This window comes from Myotis brandtii, unplaced genomic scaffold (genome assembly GCF_000412655.1).
Source record: "Myotis brandtii unplaced genomic scaffold, ASM41265v1 scaffold132, whole genome shotgun sequence".
Taxonomy (NCBI): domain Eukaryota; kingdom Metazoa; phylum Chordata; class Mammalia; order Chiroptera; family Vespertilionidae; genus Myotis; species Myotis brandtii.
Window position 1 is genome coordinate 2,033,715 of NW_005354673.1, and position 15,662 is coordinate 2,049,376.

The 15,662-nt window shown below is 38.5% G+C and overlaps 1 protein-coding gene across 2 annotated transcripts; it reads left to right on the forward strand.

The window, feature by feature from the left end:
* The first annotated feature begins 413 nt into the window (after positions 1-413).
* On the forward strand, positions 414-15,249 carry DIO2 (deiodinase, iodothyronine, type II). Of its 2 annotated transcripts, none has more exons than XM_005860143.2 (2): positions 414-1,311; positions 9,549-15,249. In XM_005860143.2, the coding sequence occupies exons 1-2, from the start codon at positions 1,090-1,092 to the stop codon at positions 10,134-10,136; spliced, it is 810 nt and encodes a 269-aa protein (XP_005860205.2). In that variant the 5' UTR covers positions 414-1,089; the 3' UTR covers positions 10,137-15,249. The 2 variants fall into 2 exon arrangements, with proteins under 2 accessions (XP_005860205.2, XP_014390176.1); XM_014534690.1 differs by having other exon boundaries at positions 9,549-10,124.
* The last annotated feature ends 413 nt before the right edge of the window (positions 15,250-15,662 follow it).

The window sequence follows — 15,662 nt, forward strand, 5'->3', positions numbered from 1 at the left end:
CCTTCTTTCTAACCCTTATCCTAAATGAATAATAATAACAGTAATAATAATAATCAGAGCAGAAAGTGTTAACTTATCAAATCTACACATTGTAGTAAATTACTTTCCACAAGGTTTGAAAGTATTTCCTAAAAACCGTCAGAGGTATTAATTTTGTTCTCTCTCTCTCTTTAAATCACAAAGCAGAATTCCACTGTCCTTCTCCCCACCCCCACCCCCCCACTTCTAAAAAAAAAAAAAAAGTTGTCGAGTTTTGCTTTTCTATTCACTGCAGTCCTGGCCAAAGTAAAGCCCTTTTTCTCAATGACGTCAAGATCTTTACCAAGATTAGGCTTTCATTTCTCTATTGCAGCAATTAGCCAGGGAATGTATAAAAGGCTTCAGGGAGACTCACTGGGCTGCAGAGAGCACTTTGCACCACAGATAGCAGAAGCAAAGCCAGAGGGAGTGAGGAGAGGAGAGGAGTCAGTCGCTCCAGGGGAAGGGAGAGAGTGAGACAGGCTGGGGGAAGGAGAACAGAAAGTGTGTGTAAAACGGAGTAAAGAAGGGGGGGGAGTAAAAAAAAAACCTACCCTTAAAGCACATTTTAAAAACTCTGGCAACTCAAGAAAGAAACTGGCTACGTATCTGAACATAGAGACAATGAAAAGCTACAGAAAATTTTGCTGTCTCTGCCACAGTCTCATAGGTGCTTGGAAATGAAAGTGGAACTGCCTGTCTTTAACCGACTCTGAGAGGGTAACTGGATTAGGGACCGGTACGCCAGTATTTTTTTTTAGGTGTTTTTTTTTTTTTTTAACATCTTAAATCCTGAAAAAAAAAATGCAAGCAGCTCCGAATTGAATGAATTGATGGGCACACTCCAACTGCTGGGCTGGAGAGACTGGACTTGGTCTTGCCACTTCTGCTTCTTTGAAAGAGGAGAGATCTTGGGCTTCCTTTTAATTTAGTTTTTCTCCTTCTCTCCCCCGCTCACCCTCCCTAACCTTCCCCTTTACCTCCCCCACCCCTCTATTGCCACCCCCTTTTAAGTAAGAGGGTGAAAGGGAGCCACAACGCACACAGGAACTGACTTGGAAGGCAAGGAAGATGGGCATCCTCAGCGTAGACTTGCTGATCACATTGCAGATTCTGCCAGTTTTCTTCTCCAACTGCCTCTTCCTGGCGCTCTATGACTCGGTCATTCTCCTCAAGCACGTGGTGCTGCTCTTGAGCCGCTCCAAGTCCACTCGCGGGGAGTGGAGGCGCATGCTGACCTCAGAGGGGATGCGCTGCATCTGGAAGAGCTTCCTTCTGGATGCCTACAAACAGGTGAGCGGGCCAAGGGGCTGCTTGGGTCAGCAGGGGCAGGGGCTGCACGCCGTGGGACTGGAGGCGGCTGGGAGCATTGGGGGGAGATTGTGAAGCCTGTGTGGGGGCCGAGGGGTTATGCTCAAGTGAGCTCCTTCCTTGACTTTCTACACCTGTCACAGGAGTCAGATTTGACAGGTAGTAAGCCACGCTGACTATGTGACCTAATAAGGAGTCTTTGTAATAAGGGTCATTTAATGGCTTGCTGTGATTTCAGAGTAGAGGGTGTTTGTGCCGGCAGGAGAACTTTGGGAAAAGTATGAAGATGCTGGGAGAGGGCAAACTGCTGCATTTCCCATGCTCTTGTTATAAACTGGGGTTCCGATGTTTTGCTTGATGAGATGCTAGGTGAGCTGTGTTGGGAAAGACAGTTCAATGGGTGAAAAGCAAGTGGTGGTGGTGGGGGGGTGTAGCGGGGGGTGGCGAGAACATGCTACCAAAACTCAGGGAGAGGACAAGGCTGCAGGAATGATCACAGCAGGTGTGCTTTGGCATACTATCTGCATAATTTCTGGGAGAGGTAAGAGTTAATGTAAGCGAGCCCATGTTCAGCATCATCCTCTATATTGATTCCAATCTGAACCCTTTTCAAAGGGTTATCAGGCCCTGTGTCCCAAGTTACTAGGTAACAGTTTGCAAAAGGAAGATCTTTAGCACTGGCTGTCAGAACTCCAGACTTTGTAAAATAAACCACATTTGCTTTGTTTCTCAGAAGTGAAATAAGTTGTCTTAGAAAGAGCAGATGCGTCTACGGTTCATTCAGTTTCAAAGCTGTTCTAAGGCATGCCTTGATCACTGGAGCAGCAACCTCACTTACCTGAGGAAGTCAGGTCCCAGGGGCTGCTCTCTCAAAGCCAGAGTTGAGACCTTTGTTTCTCAGTGAAGAATGCTGTCATTTTGGCCTTTTTTAATTTTTATTTTTTATGCCCAGAGGATCTTCAACTCATTTTAGGAACAAAGTGGAACAGTTTCTCATGAGTCAATTTGTCCCTTCTCCCCTGTGCCCATATAACTCCTGAAGGTCCCTGAGCAAGAAGAATAGACCTACTTGGCAAAAGTTGCTATCAAAGCAGTCTTGGTTTTCCCTCACAGTATTGGGGGATCTTGTCCAAGTTGCCAGGGAAGGGGAGTTTGGGAGGAATATGGAAGCCAATGAAGTGGTGCACCTTAAGCAGGCAGCACCCAGAACCAGAATAAAATTCAGAATAAAAGAGGAGGAAGGGAATGAGACCTCCATAATAAGCACTAGAAAACTAAACCTATGCCCCTGGAAAGGAAAAGAAGTAATTTCTAGTCACAAAGAATCCAGAGTAGGGTTGTTCCATTGAAAATCAAACAAGTGTTCAGGAAGAAAATATCCACTGTGCATTAGGGAAGTTTTACTATAACACATGCCTTTGATATTGAGAGAAACCTGCAGAAGGTTTTCATTTTTTCTAAAGACAGGAGAATAGTTAGAACTCTTATCAATCAGGAAAATTTCTTTTATAATTATATGAAATGATGCTCAAAGTTCTAACAGGAAAACTCATGTATATTGTGTATGTGGGGCCAATGGGAGATATGTTAAGTATGAGGGGATCATTTCATTTCCACAAGTGTATACATTGAATGTGAGATGTTTATGTTTTTGTATTTGTAGGTCTTAGGAGATAACATGGCAATGTCAGTGGTTTAATCTCAGCATATTAGATTCTTACTTTTTTGAAAGAGAATTGACTTATGCCTAGAAAAGAAAAGTCACTGCCTGGGAGAATTTTACTAATATGAGTGTATACTTATGTAAACATCTTTCACATAAAATATAGGGGCTGTGAGGTTGCCCACAAATATTAAGCGAGGTTGTTTTCCTATTAAGCAACTTATTAAAATTAAGAGAGAAAAACAAACAAATACCTCTGTAATAGACTTTATTATTTATTTTTTTCATTAATGTATAGTGTTCCATTGTGTTGCAATATTTTGTTATTCCTATTCCAGGAAATTGAGAAGGATGAGTGATTTGTTTTCTTTTACTTTTCTTTCTTTTTTTTTTTTGCCTATGGCTTGTACATTCCTCTCCTGTATTGTTTCTGCCTACTGATTTGATTAGTGACCAAGTTCATGACTGATGTTATTAAGTTTGCTTTTAATGATTTATATAATAGCTAACACCATGAGAAGAAACAACCCAAGAACCCGCCTATCCAGAGACAAGACTGGACTGGGTGTGTAATGAATGGAAACATGGCAAACCCAACTTGCACTGAACTTAGGTCTCCTTCTGCCACCCAGTAAGGCAGGGGTGGTGGTGCTGGTGGTGGCATTTGAAGTTCACTCAGAATCTCTTTCCTGAATACTGTTGTCTTCTGTGCCACCATCTCTGGGTGTAGCCATTTCTAGGGACACACTGGAGGAGGTACTGTTTGAGATAGCATCACAGTATTTCACAACCCTGACTTGCACTATTTTGAGAGTGCCACCCCAGAAGCAGAGTTTTCCAGGATGAGTGTGTGCATATGAGATACGATGAAACATGTCATTTCTAATTCTCCCTGTTGTTGAAAGTCAGATACATGGGGATATTTTAAGAGAAAGTGAAATGAAAGTGTTATCCTTGGGCTTGGCTGTTACACAAGGCAACACAGAAGTTAAAACAGAACAAAATAAAACAAATAAACAACAACAAAAGCCCCTTCTTCATGAACATGTTCAATGGGATTTGAAATTAACTTTGTAGGGAAGCTTGCAAAGATAATTTGGGTTTGGTTAGAGGGTGTTCCAGGCATTGCTTTTATGAAAAGGCAAGTCTACAAAAACTTATAGATTGAGGTGAATAACAGATATTTGTCATTTAAATTTCCTTTGTCAGTGTCATTGCTTTTAACACTGCATCCTTCTGCTGATGCTCAAAGACTAAAAATGCAACCAATGAGCAAACTGCCCTGTCTGGGAGCTAGCCCCTACCTAAATGAAGTGTAAAAGTAAACACACAGTATAGATGCCGAGAAGCAGTTTAGCTTCCTCACGGTTAATATGGCAGTGGTACAGAAAACATATTCATTTGAACATATAATTTTGGTTTTGAAAAGGTCTCTTTAACATCTCCTCCTCCTCCTCATTCACCTCAAGCCTTTTGACACTAGTTTCTACCATGGAAAATGGCTCTTTTAAGAGAGAAACATTCTCCAAAGAACACAAAGAAGGCCACAGCCAGAGCTTGTTCATCACTTGGATAAAACAGTGGGAACTGATAAAGCTCAGAGCTGTGTTTCAAGGTAGGAATCCAAAAGAAAATGGCCAGAAGTGAACTGAATTCAGAGGAAAGAGTAGGTAGTTTATTCTCCGACTCTGATTTATTTGGCCAATTTGAATGTAAATGGTTAAACCGCTGCTTAATAATTGTTTGGCTATGTTCGTAAGGACATTGATGTAGCCTGGTCATTATGTCAAAGAATTGGAAATTTCCTGGTAGTGAATGAAGCCATTCCTGGACTTTGAACAGCAAGATGGATGTGGAAAAACTATTCTGCTACCCGCCCCCTTCCATATTTATCACTTGCTTTACTTTCTATCATGAGATTAGGTGATATTTTTTCCAGTGGAAAAGAAAAAAAAAGTTAGTAGTATATGCTCAGTTTCCAGCTTCTAATTGACGAATGGTCCTTTCTTTGTTCCTTTCACAGTCCACATGTTCAAGCAGCATCGCCCCCCCCCCACCCCGTGCACTGAACACTGTGAGTGAAAGGAACCCCGTCATCAAGGGAATCAGATTTATAAACATGCCATGTAGCTACACTCTTGCTCATATTTATAAACATGGCTCTCGCAACATTTGAGCTTGGCCCAGAGACGCTCCCTGTCATAAAAATGCAAACCCTTAATGTACCTCCAGTGTTGGTGATGTTGTGTTGACGTTGATTACAAAGATGTAAGAAAGGACCATTTTAATAGTGTAGATGAGAGAGATAAAAGTCAGTGATGACGATACTGCATTTTACGTACGTACGTCCTTTCTGATTGTTGCAAAATAAAGGGACCCTTTGGGAACATCGGAACTTCAAGACCAATTAGTGGAAATGATGCTTCTTGTGTTTGGGCATTAAATACTGGGCAGGGTTCTCTTCAGAGCCGCTAATGCTGGCAGGGAAAGAGGTACCGACCTAATTACTCTTCCGCAAGAGTAAAAAATGCCTTTTGAATGCCTCTTTGGCAAATATGTCTCATTAAGGACAAAAACCAAACACAAACCCTCTAAGAAGGAGAAATTAAGATGATAGGTAACTTGTGGCCAGGAGACTTTCTGTGCCACTGTGGGAAATTAAAACAAAGTTTGGGAGTATCAGGGATAACTTGTTTTTGTTGAGCTTCTTTCCTGCAGCCTAAATGTTATTATTATGGAATCAGCTTTATTTTCTTCATCATTTTGGCTCTTTGTCAAGGAATGCTTTGCTCCTGGGGAAAGCAAAGAATCTTCCACCATTGAAGACAGTGGTGATTCTCCCATTCCATCTCAGCAGGGTGCATAGCCAAGCAAACCAAGAAATTCTCCATTTGGAACTCTGGTCATAATAGGAATTTAATTTTCATGGTGACCAAATGGGACAATGAGAAAGGAACAATAATGTCCTTGTAAAAGATTTTCTTTGCAGTTAAATGCAAACTTTATTATTTTAAATTTCTATTTTTTCTTTATTATTGCTAAATTATCCTCCATCAGTAGGTTTTTAGCCAATATGGACAAATTGTATGATTAGTATATGATACTTATAAAAGCAGACTACTGGTCTACTCACATTTGGACTTACAAATCATGGGTGTGTGTTTTCCCCTACTAGTATTAATAACATTGATCTCACCTATGCATTTCTCTTACCTGGTCATTCTCATGAGCAGGATATCTGCTTATTACATGCTAATCTGCAATAGGGTCATAGATGCTCAACAAAATAAAGAGGATTGACTTTCATTTTATACAGTAACCAGCTGAGGTAATCCAGAACAGAGCAACAGCATTAGGTATTGATGATGGTGGTACTCTACAGTAGGTTTACATTTCTAAATTATCTATCTCAGTTAGCTCATTCATCACCCAACTATGGTTATATTGATTGCAGGTCAAGGTTATATTAAGTGTAAAATTCTTCACTGACCCCTACATAGGATGAGAACAACTATCATTCATTCAATAATTCATTCTATACACACACACACACACACACACACACACACACACACACACACACATCCCGGCTTAACAAAACGTCAAATCCTCACACACAAAGAACATTATGTATTTGGTAACTTTCTTAACTCTTAATTTTAGAATGAAAGTGTTGTATTTGTTCTAAATTTTCTAAAGTAAATTAGTATGGCTGTATTTTGGAAAGAATTATGTGGCTGACTTATACTTTGTCACTAAAAAGGAAGAGAAAGTGCTTTAACTTTCCAAGAAAATTAACTACAGGTAATAAGAGAGGCACCTGTGACTGAAGCATCAGATTAGATTATTCAGTTGAATAGTCAGGAATAATGCAAGGATCAACAGTGCTGCTTGGATGAGAGCCGTGGGCATCGGAGGCCCACTTAACAAGACCACACACTTGTTGGTTGGTCTTAAAAATGACTCCAAAAGGCAGATGGATGTTTTCACCTACTAAGAACCTACAAGTCTATAGTCCAGACATGATTTTTTTCCTGTGTATGGATTGCTCAGTTAACATAAAGTACAAGAGCTAGTGGATTCAGACTGATTGAATGCATTCAGATCTTGGTTGTATAAGTATATTGAGGAACACAGCCCAACAATATGGTTAAAAACAGCCATGCTAGAATTGTTACTGCTATCTTAAGTGGAACAGATCTAATGGTAAGGCAATGGTAATGCTACCTACCACCTAAATCTACAAAGAATTACAAAAAGAACTCATAGATGATAGGTTTGTAATATCTTTAAAATGTATATCTTTACCTTTTAAGTATATTTTAATACCTCAGAGACAAGTGTGGCTTATATAAAATAATAAACCAGTCATAGAAAGACAAGTACCGTATGATTGTATGATTTCACTCATATGTGGAATCTAATGAACAAGATAAACAAACAACATAGAAACAGACTCAGAAAACACTGACAGCTGTCAGCAGGGAGGGAGGTTTGAGGCTGGGTGAAAAAGGTGAGTGGATTAAGCAAAAAACAAACAAACAAAAAACCTCATAGACAAAGACAACAGTATAGTGGTTACCACAGCGAAAGGGGGGTTGAGGGGAGGTAGATGTGGGTAAAGAGGGGATAGATGGTGATAGAAAGAGATGACTTGGAGTGGTGGACATAATACAATATACAGATGATGTATTATAGAATTGTATACCTGAAACTTATGTAATTTTATTAACCAATTTCACCCAAATAAATTTAATAGAAGAGTAAAATATAAAGAACAATAAGTAAATGAAATAATCCATCTAAGGGGATTATTTTCTTTATCTAGTGTCACTTGTAGATTAACCAAGAAGATTAATATAAATAAAATAACATTTTCCCTGATAGTGATTGAAAAGCAAATATACCTGTTGAAATCATACCAACAGCCTGCTTTTTTAAGAAGCAGAGTATTATTTTAAGATTTCTTTTAGAAAAGTACCAGTACTTGTTTTAAACCTGCCCTGCTAAGATTTTTCAGAAGGGAGAGACGGGACTTCTTTAATTCTTTCTCTACAGTGAAAATGAGTTATGCATTAACATTAGATAGAAGCTTCTGAATAAAAGCCCTTGAGTGTTTTATATCAGTCTGGATTGTTGAATCTTTAACAATTCACTTCTAAATGACTTCAATTAACAGCAGTTTTGTATGTGGCTGTATTTATATGAGGAGAATAAGTCGATCTAGTTGGAAGTGTTCTGTAATATTAAGAATGGTGTATAAAATCAATTGTACTTTCATAAGTTGTCCCTGATGTTATTGGCTTTGATTAAACCATTCTAAGGGAAGATCCAATTGTGTTCATTCAAACTGAAGTAATTGGCTCTTTTATGTTGCCTGTTTTTTATTATCAATTTACAGACCCAAAGGCCAGCAAACTTTCTTTCAGTCTGTGTTCAACTATTTAAACCACATGCAAAGAGGGCACCTGGAACAATTTTCTTCTAGATCTCTTCTGCCTGTGTATTTTATAATTCAGAGGAGTTTGTTGATAAAATGGATGATAGACAAGTAAATGATTTGTGACTTCCTAGATAAAAAGAGGGAAATAGACCAAAAAACAAAACAAAACACAAAAAAATGAGAAATTACAAGTAGAATTCTGGAATAGTTTAATGTTTTTGTCTGTTTGTTTGTTTAATGAAAATAATGAGGTTCTAGTCATAAGAGCCCAAAGTAGGCAGTAGCTATAGGAAGGATGTCGTGCTGATGAGAGCTCAAATTACTTCTGGGGGGAAAAATATTTTTAAACATAGAATTGCCCGGGAAAGGCGGCATTCTGTTTTACATATTTTGATGGCATCTAATAATGGCAGCCTATATCCACACAGTGAGTTATCATGTACAAAGAGCTATTTTCCTTATGTTATCCTTCTATAACCATATGAGGAAGACAGGCATCATTATCACCATTTTACAGGTGGGAATATTGAAGTGCTGAAGAGGCTAAGTGGGACTAGCTTCTTATTATAAATGGTGGACCCCACATTTTCTAGCTCTGGCCAAGAATAGAGCCCATTGGTATCATTGTCCATTGAATGAGAATAAATGACTTAGCATCATGCAAGAAAGTAAAGGTCTTTTTTTTTTGTACTTTAGAACTTAGAAGGGGGAATTCAGAAAGAGGTACTATGTTCCACGACTCTGATAATTTGTCTTAGAGTAGACCATTTAACTTTTTAAATGAAGTCAATTAATCATTTGTTATATAATGTGTGCTAAGCATTGACAGCAAAGTAAGAATAGTGAAGAATACCAGCCTCAACTTAATTATGAAGAGCGTTAACTGCAGTGCCTTCAATGATAAAAATAATTACCTTCAGTGATTACACAGAATGAAAAAGACTTTTATTCTCTGTGGGGCCATTCTTTACGTTACCTGCCACGATGCCTCTTTACTCAAATCAATATATGTTCACCACATTTTATTAGAGCCACTTGTTTTCATATAGAGTGAATTGAAGTGACAATGTGTTTAATGTGGTATGCTCTTCCTCTTTCTTTTTTCACAACCAGGTGAAATTGGGTGAAGATGCCCCCAATTCCAGTGTGGTGCACGTCTCCAATCCTGAAGGAGGTGACGACAATGAAAATGGTGCCCAGGAGAAGATAATTGCTGGAGCCGAGTGCCACCTTCTTGACTTTGCCTGCCCTGAGCGCCCACTGGTGGTCAACTTCGGCTCAGCCACTTGACCTCCTTTTACTAACCAGCTGCCAGCCTTCAGCAAACTGATAGAGGAGTTCTCATCAGTGGCTGACTTCCTGTTGGTCTACATTGATGAGGCTCATCCTTCAGATGGTTGGGCGGTGCCTGGGGATTCTTCTTTGTCTTTTGAGGTGAAGAAGCACAGGAACCAGGAAGACCGATGCGCAGCTGCCCACCGGCTTCTGGAGCGTTTCTCCTTGCCGCCCCAGTGCCGAGTTGTGGCTGACCGCATGGACAATAATGCCAATGTAGCCTATGGGGTAGCCTTTGAACGTGTGTGTATTGTGCAGAGACAGAAAATTGCTTATCTGGGAGGAAAGGGTCCCTTCTTCTACAACCTCCAAGAAGTCCGGCATTGGCTGGAGAAGAATTTCAACAAGAGATGAAATCTAGATTAACTAGTTAAAGGTATGATTGTAATGGAGCGCCATATATATATATGAAAGGAAGTGAAGAACTGAATCCACTAGTTCAGCTGAATCTCATTGCCTCCACTGAATCTCATTGCCTCACTGAAAGACAGGAATTTACATCTCAGAAGAACATAAACCTCTATCATCTCATTGCTTCTTTCAACACCCAAAATAGCATTTGGCTAAATAGTAGCCCCATCACTTCTCTTTCTAAAAGAAACTTTAAAATTTTTCTGATTGTAAAGATCCCAAGATGGAGAGGAAGAAACCCTGTTTGCGACAGCTGATGCATGCTTTGGGACCTGAAGAAAAGACTCACCTGAATAACGACCATGTTAAGGAAGAAGCTACCGTTCTCGTTAGTATAAGGGGTATTTATTGCCTAGGCTTTATTCAGCATGGATAGAGCTCAACTAAAAAATTCTTAAATATTTATTTACAATGGTGCCTTGAACCCAGGCCAGGTGGTTAGGACCTTGGTGTTTAAATGTTAGTTTCTGATATTCTAGTTTCTAGCCATGTAATGCTCTATACCAGTCTAAACATCCCAGAGCTCACAGGTGTTTTTGTAGATATCAGGAATGATTCCTACCTGGAGGGTTAGAATGATCATCTAAAACCTGAGAGTTACTTTCAAGGCAGGTGAAGAAAATCAAGTTGACTAGCTAGGAAAAGGAGGCAGAAGGATTAGGAAGCATCATAGAGTTTCACCTTGAGAGTAATTTTTTATCCACAGAAACATGAAAATATACACAAGACCAGAAAAAGAAGTAGCTCAACTAAAAGTAGCATAGAGAATATACGTAGGGAATCAATGTATTTATCATAGTATACTCCTAGATTAAGGGAGAAAGGGGAATTGAAAGGGAAAAACACACTCTAATATTTGCATTTCTGAGGTTGTTTTTTAAAAAATAATTACTTTTTGAAATGTATTTGTGGTGCGTATATTTTCAGTGGGTGAATTGCACCCCACACCATTGAGAGGTAAAACCAATGGATCCAGTAGTACTGATCTGTCCCACTCCATCTCTACAATTGTGATGTGGCCCTACTCATTCTTTGTTTTAAAATATTTATTGTTGAAAGTTTTGCATATGTCCCCTTTTCTCCCCATTGACCCCTGCTAGCCCGGCCCCACCCCATACCCCCTGCCTGGCCCTATTCGTCTTGATCTCTATAGAAGTGTTTAATCAATGCTGAGCTTTTTGGCTCAAAATATGTATACACATTCATTCTCAGATGCTGTGGGAGGTAGGTGTCTTACCCATTCAACTACAGCACTGTTTTTCTTTCAAAGTAGGTGAGCTATAATGAATGACCAGTACAAAAAAGCATGGTTTCTTCAGTTGCAAAATAGAGGAAGAGAAAATTAGTTTGAGATAATTCCCATCAAAGGGAATTTGATGGCAATCCTCAGTAGTATGGAATTTGGTAAAATGGAATTCCCATTGACATTTAAATTTGGACTTGGATCTTCCTTTGTTTCTATTAGCTAAGGTCTAGTAATCTAAGGCCATTATAGTACGTTAATATAAAGTTATTTATGGTATATACATCTCTTTAAAATGAAGACATGATAGTTTTATCTATAAGTAACATAAGTAATAGACCTACAAATTTTCTATCATAAATTTAAGGACACTATCAAACACAGTATATGTTTTTATTTATATGTAAAATCAAAGGTTCTTATGACCATTCCATTAATAATTGAATCATAAAATAAAATTAATATAAAAAGATATCTAAAGTTGAAAATAACTTTCTGAACTAGTTTCCTGAAATGAAAAAGATGTGGAAACTGAGTTTGCAAAAACCAGAAATCTATTTTTATTTTTAGATTGGAGTAATATAGTAATCATATCACTGGTCAGTTTATTGTTTAGATATTAAAGGGCCATTTTAACTGACTCTTTATACAACAACATTTAAGCTTCTCAGTATTTTAAATTCTACAAAGTACACCTACAAAGAAACAAAGCAGATTTTGACAATGTGACACTAACAAATTTCTGAAAAATCACATTGAAAATGGATTATTTCAGAGTTAAATAGTTAAACTCTATAACTCAAGGCTTATCAGTGGGCCCCATTGATTTTTATCTTCAAAATGGTGTTGAGATTTCTGTGGCACATAAAAGATCAGTTGGTTGCAGCACACCCACCCTGTTTCCTTAAACTTTCCCCTTTGTTCTATATGTACAATAATGGAACAGGATGTTAGAGAAGCTGGTAGGGGGATGAGATTCAGTGAAGGCAGTTAGTGCTAGTTGTCTGGGGAAAGGGTGATAAAAAAAATCACCCAGTTGTGATACATTTTTAAAGAAAGAGAAAGTTGTGTGCGTGCAATTCCTCTGGCTGAGGATCATCCAATGGAGAAATGAAGCAGTGGAAATAGACATACAAAGGCATAGGCTGAATATCAGGGAAAAAGATATGTTCGATAGAACATAGAAGAGTCACTGGAAGAAAGACTGTTGGGGGCCAATGGAGAAAATGAATTGACAAAGCTCAGGAATCCTACGATATATAGAATGGCTTGGTGTTATCAGAATTATGATAAGTCTTTAATTATGTAACCTATTTATCTCAACATAAACTTTTATGATTTCCTGTGATGTATCTTTTATGAACTTAACGAGAACTCATAGTTTGAGGTAGAGGGGAATCGATGCTTAGCTGACATGCTCAGAGAAATTATTAGATTGTCAATACCCACCCCACCAATCCTGTCTTTTATAAAGTATGTTCCTTTGAAAAACTGTAGTTCTTATTTTCACAAGGCAAAACTTTTATATATTTAAAATTTTATATGAAAAACTTTGAGTTGTTCTTCTTAGCAACTAAGCATCTTTTCCCCCTGTGTTTACATGGAGCTATCAGTTTAGCCTCTTAAACTGAATTAGCTTGTCTGTTATTGAAATAGTTTCTGAGCAATTTTAGATATTGTCATAGCTTCTGGATTCTCTCAGACAGGTAGTGTTTGAAAGACTTATGTCTTGGAACTATTCAAAACTTACTTTATTTTTTTTATTTTATATTTGAAAATATTAGTGGAATCAACAATGACTTTCTTAATTGGGCATGAATAAAATGCCTGCACAGTAAAGTAGACATGTTTGATACAGACATTAAAATGTAACTGACCTCCTTAGAAACAAATTAGAACCTCTGTTCTTGCTTTGTGTAGCTAAAGTGACTGTCATTTAACTTATCTGACTTTTTATATTTATGTTTTGTATCTCTGGTCCTATGTCTTCACCTTGTTTATAGAATGTACCCCTGATTTTTGGTAATATCAACTTCTAAGTGGCATATTGATTTAGTTAAATCCTTCCACTAATCAGAAATGCCTATTCTATGACCATGGAGAAAAGAAAAGACTGCTGCCTTTCATTTTGCTTGAGTGTATTTCACTAGTTGGGCTCTTGAATAAAAATTAGGGAATAAGGTGAGGTCACGCATGAGGACTGCCTGGCTACATAAAATACCAGAGAGGCAGGTGAAAGACAATATCTAGGCCTTTGAGGAAATACTCAGATGGATGCAAGGTAGCCTCAGCATGTCCTATGGGCTATGTCCATAACGAGGAATGTATTGTTGTACAGGACTTCCCATTCTGTAAATCCTAAGAGGATCAAGTTGGGCATTTATTTCACCTGAACTCAGACTGATAGTTTGAAAAATAAGCTCAATTAGAATCACATGGCCATTGCAAAGAGAAAAATGTGAACACTGACGTCTGTCCTATTGAAGAGTCTATGAAAACCTTTTTACTGGCATTTAGAGCTTTTCAGAACATGCCCAATGTCCAATGTCAGATCTCTCAACAGTTGAGAATAGCAATGAGCCTTTTAATTCTAGGAGCTTTAAAAACAAACAAAAAAGATATTGCCAAAAATCAGAGCTAAAGTGTTTTTTGTTATATTCAAACCTCCTCCTTACTTCTTCCTTTATTTTTAAAATAGAAGCTAAACCCAGTCTTGATATGCATTTCTAGAATGGAGCACAAGTACCAACCTCTGCTTGGTGATCAGCACTCTCTTGATAGTATCCTGAGGTCCTCTAGGAAAGAAGGGGGCAGGGCCTGGGAGAGTCAGGAAGTGGTTAGGTGGGAAGACCTTGGTCTACATATTTGGGAAAATTCTAAAAGAAACTTCACACCTTTGGAGGAGGCCTGAGTGACTTTAGGATGAGCCAAAGGGCCATTTCCTAATGCCTTACATTCTGGATAGCACCAGAAGCAAGGCCTCAGTCTTAAGAGACCCAGTTTTATTCCACAGTGAGTCTAAACCAAGAAAGCAAACATGTACAGATATCCAAACAAGACTGTTCATGCAAGTCAGGGCTTGCTGCCTGTATTGGGCAGCAGCACCAGAGCTCCAGGGAGTTTATTTAATATTTATTGAGGAGACTTTGAAGACCTAAGCAATGTTTAATGAAGTCATAATTTTGGCTCAAAACTCCTCCTACCCCCCTAAAAACACAAACAGGTAAACACATAAATGAAAGAAACCCACAGAAGGTGTTGGGAAATAAATAAAATTCTCTCAAGACTTCTCCAGACCATGTCACTGGTGGGTGTGGTTTTCATGTGTGTTAGAATTGGAGGATGTGGAAACATGAGTATCTAGTATTATACAACCAAAGCCATGATAAGATATTGGGTAGGGAATGTTGGCCAGTTTTCTTTATTTTTGCATCACATTATCACCAGACTCCATCACTAGCCCAAATAATCGGGCCCCCGAAGAGGGAGATTGGGATGTGTGGAGGCTACCAGTGTGCGAATGATAACTACTGACCAAAGAGTCATCGACTCAGTTAGTGGTTGGATGTAGTCACATTCGTTTGCTTCTGCTCATCTTTGTCTTCCCAGCAAGGAGAATATTCGGGGCATGATGCTATGAGTACTGGGTAAATGTGGTGAGAATGCATGTGTGTATCTCTGCTTCTTGGTTGCAGAAACAGAAATGCTTTGGAGACTATCAGTAGAAAGAGTGTTATTATATTGGTGCTGAGTGGTATGTGTGCTTCTACAATTTGTCCTTGTATTTTAATAAACTTTGAATAAAAGAATAAAGTTACTCTTTGGTTCTATTTGTTTATTTTTGAATTACTCTCTAGACCTTGCCCTTGGCTGGAACACATTCATGGTTGACAAGGGAAAGAGAATCCATCATTCTAATATTTATTCCTTGGTATTTGTGGGCAAAGTGGCCAGCAAGGCCAGGTTATTTTAATCTCATGCTGTGTGCCAGAGTCTTCAAGGAAATCAAGACAAGTTAAAAGAAAATCTTCAGATACTTTCCATATTCATGAACAAGTTGCACATAGAATTCATGGAAAGGGGCCTGTAAAAGAAACTGTGGAGCAAACTTCTACTTGGTTATATTTACACCCCAGGTTTTCTAAATGCAATAAATAAACTTTTCAAGAAGGTGGTTAAAGCAATACACACACACACACACACACACACACACACACACACACAGTGTGTGTATGTAT